Below are 7,899 nucleotides of genomic sequence, written 5' to 3'. Positions count from 1 at the left end.
CAACCCCCCCCCCCCCCCCCCGCTATACAAAATGATCAATATATATATATATATATACACACACACAACACATATATGATCATCTTAAGTAGGTAGCCGGAAGAGAAAAATGGCATCCCATTCCGAACAACCTAAAACCGTTAGTGAAATCGAGTTGCCATCCAATCAAAATCTACCCTTTAATCCAACATCATCCTAGACCTAATTCTCAATCACCCTTCGATGATGATGATGATGAATTTGTCGTCAGTCGCAGGACCCTTCACGGGCAGTAGAGGCTCCTAAGAATGACATACAAAGTTACAGAACTGAGAACGCATACGTATGCACGCTCACTGTCCCGGAAATGAACAAAGATGAGGTCCAAGTGATGTCGTGTTGGTACAATCCCTTCAACAGCCATATAATTCTTGTCATAAAGGTGAATATGAAGAGGTTCTTCAATTATTACGACAGAAAACAACATTAATCTCTTCACTTTGCTCTATCTATTAATCCATCAACACCTCAGGATAGTGTTGTAAACAAACCATTTCAACCAAGGATTTTAACTAAGGCCGATCAAGGCAGTACAAGTTTAAAATTCAAACAATACAACCATCTAATTAAAAGTTAATGAGATAAACCTCAGGCCTGATACAGAAATGACGATGACACAAGATTTCTAGAGCACAACAGAACAAGTGATGTGAGCTTCACTAACCGTATTTACACAGGAGAGGTGTAAACACTTATTTACAGAACCCAAGAACAACATACATCAACCTAGCTACTAACCAAGATACTGCAACGAGAGGTTGATACAGGTATTCTACAGTGATATAATCATTGGATTGCAGCAATTGATGATCATATGTCCATACCATCAAATATTTCTCCATCTTCCTCGTAACTCGAATCATCAGCAAAAAAGCCTTCACTCACCAAGTTGCTGCCACAAAGAGCAGGTGGATTAAGCCAAAGAACTTATTTAATTCAAATGGCAGTAAAAAACGATGGATGAATAAAAGTCTCAATTACCTTAAACAGCTAAACCGAAAGCTTACGACCCGCTTGAGCTTTCTATTGTAGAAAAAGAAATGGTATGACCATCTGGAAGGTGTGGAAAATAAAAAGAATAATAAGCAATAAGGACAAAAGTTTAATATCTACTAAAGCCAAATCATCTATTACATAATCATATTAAAGCTTACATGGCTCCTTTTTCAAGAAAGGGGTCAGCTTCAGCGTCTGGGCTGTAACTGTAGATTTCACATTCTGCTAGTTTCACAACCTGCAAGATCAATAGTGTCAAGAAATTGCTCTATCTAAAGTGGTAAAGCCTTTTAAGTTAGCCATTTTGTGCATGGACATGGTCCTCCATTCTTTTGTTTTTTCTTTGGTTCCTCCAAGGATTAGGATACCTCATCTAGAGCCTTGTACAAGGTCTCTAGCAGTGGACCTCCCTCATTCTCCTCAAGCCACTCCTGCAATCAAAAGCTCAGAAATTTGACCATAAATGCTTTTTTGCAGCACTAGAAACTCTTTTATTTGGTCTTAGTAGGGAAAAAAAAAAAAACAAAACTCTTTTATTTGGTTTTTCAGTTATAGAATCATAGATATAGGAAACTACCTTTGACGCTTCGAACATGTAAACATCGAAAATTTGTTTAAAACTGTCCCAGCTTTCTTCAGTGAAAAACTCGTGGGCTCTCACTGCACTGGTAAACCAAATATTGGCAGATTGTAGCATAAAAAGGAGAAACAGAATATATATCTCACAGCATCAAAAGATGTATAATGGCAGTGACACAACTAAGAACCAAGATATCAACTGACTACTGTGTTGGGATATGGAGAGACTTGAACTCTCAGCTCCTATAAGAGCAACAGTAATCTAAACTGTCTGTCAAACCTTCTGACAACACTCCCAAAGCTGTTAAGAAAGGATTATATAGCGGGATGCCACGTCGCAAAGAAAGCTGACAGTGGCATTACCCATAATCCTCCTTGTTGGCTCCATCTCAATCAATAATTACATAATCCAACATAAGATACAGAGTTACCTGAAGTCATAGTCTGGATACATGTGATGGAGAGTAAGAAGCAGATAAATCAATGTCTTCCGGCTGCCAGGTAAAAGTATGAAATGAGGCTCATATCAAACAAGAGAATGAAAAGTTAACAAGTTTTTAGATGATTCAGCAACCTGGATCTACTAAAGAGATATTCAACTGGTGAAGAAGAGTCTGTATCCGAGGACTTTCCAAGATGATCAAGAATCTGGATTTGAAAAAATAATTTGAAAGAATAAAAATAATTAAATCTCAGCAAAACATGTGGTGATACATTAATTTGAGACTGAACTAGATAACACAATATCCAATTTATGAAAGATACGACATGGAGATACAAGCTAAAACTTCATAACAAACAAAATTTTGGGCATAGAATCTGAAAAATACATGTGAGAAATCTTAAGATGGAAAGATACTGAGTCCAAACTAGTAGAAATCAGATATGATTCAGAAGATAAGAGCATTGACCGCCTATCTATTGATGGCAAAGGAGACTATTTGAAACATCAAGGATGCGAAACTAGAATATCTCCATAGTCCATAAAATAGATATAAAAAACAGAAATTATTACCTCATTCTCCAGGCTCAGAGAGAGCTTCTTATCTGTTCCCGTATGTTTGCCTAAAAAAGCAGAGAGCCAAGAAACTCCATGTCCTTCAATTTCCACCAACAAACATATTGTGTGCTCTCATATTGGAAATCATACTTACAAGAGTAAGCCTCCAAGCATCCTTTGATAGTTCGTTCTACAAGATTTACATGGCTCAAGAAATCATTTATCCTGAGGAAACACCACATATTGATCAATCAATTAATGTCCAAGGGCAAATCAGAGGGAGAAAAACTTATTATCACGAACATTTTAGTCAATTAACGATTAAAAATGAAGTAGAATAAATTAGATCTGTGAAATCTTTAAAACTTACCGTTCAAGAGGAGTGTATTCCAAGTACTTCATGATGGATGCCAATAGAAGCCGCGACTTCACTAAAGATACTGCCTGCATTAATGATATATATGAAAATCTGAAATTTTTCAAGCCAAATACATTAAAAGTTATTTACCATCTCAAGAAAACTAACTTGAACTTCTCAAGCAATCACAAAAGTTGAAAATAATTCACCAACTCAAACAGCCACAAGAGTTATACTGATCAAACTACTCATTGGATTGGCTTTAAACACGCCAATCCTCTAACACCAAAAGCTCAAAGAGTTACTTTATGATGATAAAGCACAATAATGTCGTTAAATTGGGGTCCTCATCAGATCTGGAAGTCATTATTCCAGGGTTAAATCCGTTTGTTTGCAATTCCAAAAAGTACAGGCAGGTAAAGGGCAATCCGAACCCAACTTTAGATGGTTGCACAAAATTTTCCAAAACATCCTATCTTCCTTCAAATCTCAGTTCTATCTTCCCTGAGTACACATATTCCAAATTAAAGTAAATCCACGATTCCATGCCATGGGAAACCTAAATTTCGAGTCAATCACAAATTATCCAGAAAATTTTCCCCCCTTTAGTCCAAATAGGGCTTCTTACTTCTAATTCTAAAATATCCCCCTATAATTTAACCAAAATCCATAAAATTTTCAACCTTTTCTTAACCCACATGCACTTTAGTAAACAAACACCACCAACCCAATTTTTCCAACCGTAAAGCCGAAAAGAGAAATACTTACGAATCACAAAATTAAGCACAGAACCAGAAATCAAAAGCAGGCATGGACGAACACTGGCTTCAAAGACTATCCAATTATAAACAAAACCCACCTCAACATCACGAGTTTAAGCAGATCTACATGTAGACTTTCCATAAACATAAACAAAGAAACAAGAATTCAGCAGTAACTAAAGACAAAAAATATTGTAACCGAAAGGAATTACATAAGCAGAATTCTTCGAAAATAGAGATAAGCATACCCTTTTTAGCCGATTCGTCGGAAAGAAAAGCAATCTACGGGAGTTCCTCGAATTAATTGAGCGAAATTTAAACGGGTGGCAAGCAAATGAGAACCAAACTGCGGAATCCACTCAATTTTGATGATTTATTTGTCAATTTGAATATCGGGTGAGATTGGGATATTTCTGACTTCTGGCGAGGGTTCAAAGTTGGTAAGGCGCTATTCTCAACAACTGAAGTCGCTATTTGTGGATTTATCTTTAAGCAGTTCTTTTTAGGAATGCAGGAAGTCCGCTTTCATTTACCTTTCATTTCTCAAAACAAATGAAACGCTCTATTAGTTTCGTTCGAGTCCATACATCATCACATAAATTGCACAAGTAAATAAAATAAAAATACAACACATTATCTCCTTTTTCATAGCAGTTTTGTTGTATCTTTTTATTTATTTATATTAATTTCCAAGTATTATTGTGTTGAATTTATATTTAAATATAAATATATTATATGATGTAGTAATAAATTTTATTTAAAAAAAAAAAACAGAGCAACAAATCCACCTTTCTCTTATTCTCAATTGAAATTTCATCAATTTGTTTTAGAATACTAATTTTGATTCTCAAATATTTCTTGAACTTAAAAACACATTTTAGTTTAATTTGAAAGCTTAAGAATATAATTTTGCTAAAAACATTCTTTTTTAATTTGATGGCAGATTCAATTTGATTTAGGTGTATATTATTAATGTGACAATGATATGGCTGTCAAAAAAATAAAATAAAATGTGACAAAGTCGCTGGCAGCAGCAAATGCAACTCTACCTTGCATAAAGGTCTGTTTCTGAAGAAATCGTGTTTGTTATTGGCTTACTCTCATATCACCAAACAAAACAATCTGGAACCATAAGAATCATGTTGCTCGCAGTCTTCATTTTGGATTCATACAGGTATGTATGTATGTATGTATGTATGTACTTCTTTTGAGCCTCGTTATCCTTTCTCTCACTTATGTCTGTGATTGTGGCCTAATTGTTTATTAGAATTCAGTTTTCCGTCTGAATTCTTCGTTACATGTATTGCTTTGTGTAGAAGGTGGTCTTTTTTTATTCTTGAATAGCTAAACTGCAACGCCACTGTCGGTATTCAGTCAAGTAAATTGGGAACAGAATTGATTTGGTGAAATCATTGCGTCTTTTTTCTGCCAATTTTGGGTCTTCATGTGAATTGAGGAGAGAGAATTTGCGAAAAATCTGTGGGTGAATGTTGAATTTGAAATTGAGGGTAGTAATTTTAAGTAAAACTGTGAAAAAGTTGTGTAAATTCTGGAAGGATTGATTAGAGAAATGGGGTATGGTGTACAAGTTTATTCAGTATCCGTACTGTATGTGAGCTGAGATAATTCTATATTTTGGGCCAAATATTTTTGTGGGTGTTGAGCATTTGCAGCAGTTGATGTAAATGAATTCGATCATGTTTGATGAACTATTCTTGGATTGATATACATGCTGCATCAAGTGGATAACTGGAGATGCTCAATCTTGCAGTAAAGATTTTTCTTTCACAAGTGTCTTTTAAACAATGCGTGGTCGATGTTGTCAGAAGTTTATTTGTTATTACTAACAACTGAGGAACTTTTGGAATGGTTTGAAATATGATGAAATTGTGCGTAATTTTTGTTTAGTTTGCCAAATCCAAGTGTTTGTAATTGACATGTAATGATTTTGATGGTTTGACATCAGGTGATTGCAAGCTACATCTGGAAACTGTTCTTACACTACATGAAAAGATTGCTAACTCCAAACCTTGGATAAGAAAATCTGTTCTTTGGCCACTGCCTCCTCTGGCTTTGAGCAAACTACAAAATGTTGTCCTTCACAAAAACTTTCACCACTTTTCCCTCTCATATGCCGCATACTTTCCAGCATCATTACATTCCATCTCTGGTAGTAATCAAAAGCAGTAGTGATAACGGCAATAACATTGCCAGTGGCAATGACTTAGACACATCTCCACCTGCCCCACCACCTATAACACGACCAGAAATGGTAGAAATTCGGTTCAAAAGAGGTTCAAGAAAAAGAAGAAAGCAACAGCAGGATGGTGTTATTGATAAAATGCCATCGAAGGTGGCTTCTCCTCCAAAGGATTGGGACTCAATGACTCTCGCTGAGAAGGCTATGGAGCTGTATGTGGGTGAGAAGGGTGCATTGTTTTGGCTTAACAAATTTGCATATGCATCCATATTTATTGTTATTGGAGGATGGATATTGTTCCGGTTTGTTGGTCCGGCACTCAACTTGTACCAGTTGGATACTCCTCCCTTGTCTCCAACTTCCATGTTCAAGGGATCATGAAAGAAGCATCATATGCAAGAAGTTTCCGAAAGGAATTTAGATGAGAGGGATGGAATTTTAGGATGGAAAAGCTGTTGCTCTCTTGTTTGGGCGAATTTTCGAATTCCACCTGTTGGTGTAGTTTCAAAGTAACTGTCTTCGGTTTAGATGTATGATTATATTTTTGAACTTGAAATAGTTGTTTGATGTCTTGATATAATTGATTTTTCCATTCAGACAGCTTGGAAAAAGAGAAAACCACCTCGAATTGAAACTAAAGAGCCAAGGTCCGAAATCTGTAATCAGGAACATCATTTGGATTCTCCAGGCTATTTCCCGCAAAAATCTAACGTATAGGTGTTTGTTGCAGTTTATTGGTCGTTAATATGCATGAAAAATAAATACCACAACAAAAATCATAAGGAGAGCGATGAGTCCTAGCGGGTTTGCAAGTCTCATTTTGGGTGAAATAATGGGTTTGGACAACATTAACATATTCTCTCATTGGTATGAGAAAGTTACCAACCATCCTCGGATTTCAAAACAATACTTCAAGTGGAACAACAAGAAATCCCACAAATATTATTAGTGTTTGATCTGACATATGCTACCATAATTTCTTTTCTCTGTCTGAATTTTTCAACATTAAAAAAATAGAAAAAATGCATATCATTCTGTGTGATATTAATGTTTAAAATACCTCATGTGAAAAAAAATATCAATTACCTCTCTATGTTATTAAAATTGAAGTAATTCACTTCCTTAGAGGGAGGTGTGTAATGCACTCGCCTTTCTTGCAACTGGGCATGGTTTTTTCAAATATAAATATTATTTTTATATAATATATTATATAAAATTTATTAATAATTATAATATATATAAATATTTATTGAATAGAACTAATTTTTATAAAATATATAATATTTTTAATAATACATACTTTTTTATTTAAAAATAAAAAGAAAAACTTCACTCCATCCCACCCCCTCACCAGCCACCCTCCCCCTCTCTCTCTATATATAATTATTAATTATATATAATATATATTTTTTTATTTATATTCTTTAAGTTTATGTATTTATTTAAATATTAACCATCAAGTGAAATAAATCAAAATTTGGACCGTACATTTATTAATTTAATTTGGACTTTAGATTCAAATTAATCCAATAGTTATTAATAAGATTAAAAATATAATTTCATAATAAAAATTAAAAAAATAAAATTAAAGAAAAAACGGGTGAATTAAACGATCTCGCGTGTAATTGTTCTATTTTTCTTTTCACAAAGAGCTAATTTGTTTGTTTTTTTTTTTTACAGAGGTTAATTTGCTCATTTCATATAATGTAAGGGTAGGGGTAAATTGCATTTAATCTTAAAAAAAACTGCATAAAGTGGTGGAAGAGTGTATATGGGAAGAATCTTGTGAGCTAATTTTCTATAAACAGAATTTGCGAAATGAGCTTTTGCATAATCCATACTCATACTTAACTGATCTTCTAGACTGAAAAAATAAAGAAAAGATACCCCTTTCCCCGTTGGAATCTCAACTACAAAACAAGTAAACAAAGAAACACAGACAAAAAGTAGAATACCTCTGGGCGTA

At 34.4% G+C, this 7,899-nt stretch overlaps 2 protein-coding genes across 3 annotated transcripts; one reads left to right on the top strand and one right to left on the bottom strand.

The window, feature by feature from the left end:
- On the bottom strand, nucleotides 514-4,218 carry LOC105160258 (repressor of RNA polymerase III transcription MAF1 homolog). Of its 2 annotated transcripts, none has more exons than XM_011077571.2 (11): nucleotides 3,982-4,218; nucleotides 2,985-3,058; nucleotides 2,769-2,839; nucleotides 2,630-2,679; nucleotides 2,189-2,262; nucleotides 2,046-2,108; nucleotides 1,613-1,700; nucleotides 1,404-1,466; nucleotides 1,194-1,273; nucleotides 1,021-1,092; nucleotides 514-931 (listed from the first exon to the last, which is right to left on the bottom strand). In XM_011077571.2, exons 2-11 carry the CDS (start codon nucleotides 3,014-3,016, stop codon nucleotides 850-852), a joined length of 675 nt encoding a protein of 224 aa, XP_011075873.1. In that variant the 5' UTR covers nucleotides 3,017-3,058; nucleotides 3,982-4,218; the 3' UTR covers nucleotides 514-849. The 2 variants fall into 2 exon arrangements, with proteins under 2 accessions (XP_011075873.1, XP_011075881.1); XM_011077579.2 differs by lacking the exon at nucleotides 3,982-4,218 and adding an exon at nucleotides 3,832-3,851.
- On the top strand, nucleotides 4,756-6,533 carry LOC105160245. The gene is made up of 2 exons (XM_011077539.2): nucleotides 4,756-4,907; nucleotides 5,700-6,533. Exon 2 carries the CDS (start codon nucleotides 5,823-5,825, stop codon nucleotides 6,312-6,314), a length of 492 nt encoding a protein of 163 aa, XP_011075841.1. The 5' UTR covers nucleotides 4,756-4,907; nucleotides 5,700-5,822; the 3' UTR covers nucleotides 6,315-6,533.

Source organism: Sesamum indicum, linkage group LG1, assembly GCF_000512975.1.
Source record: "Sesamum indicum cultivar Zhongzhi No. 13 linkage group LG1, S_indicum_v1.0, whole genome shotgun sequence".
NCBI lineage: Eukaryota > Viridiplantae > Streptophyta > Magnoliopsida > Lamiales > Pedaliaceae > Sesamum > Sesamum indicum.
The sequence above is the reverse complement of the archived record's forward strand: the minus strand, read 5'-3'. Positions and strand labels throughout refer to the sequence as shown.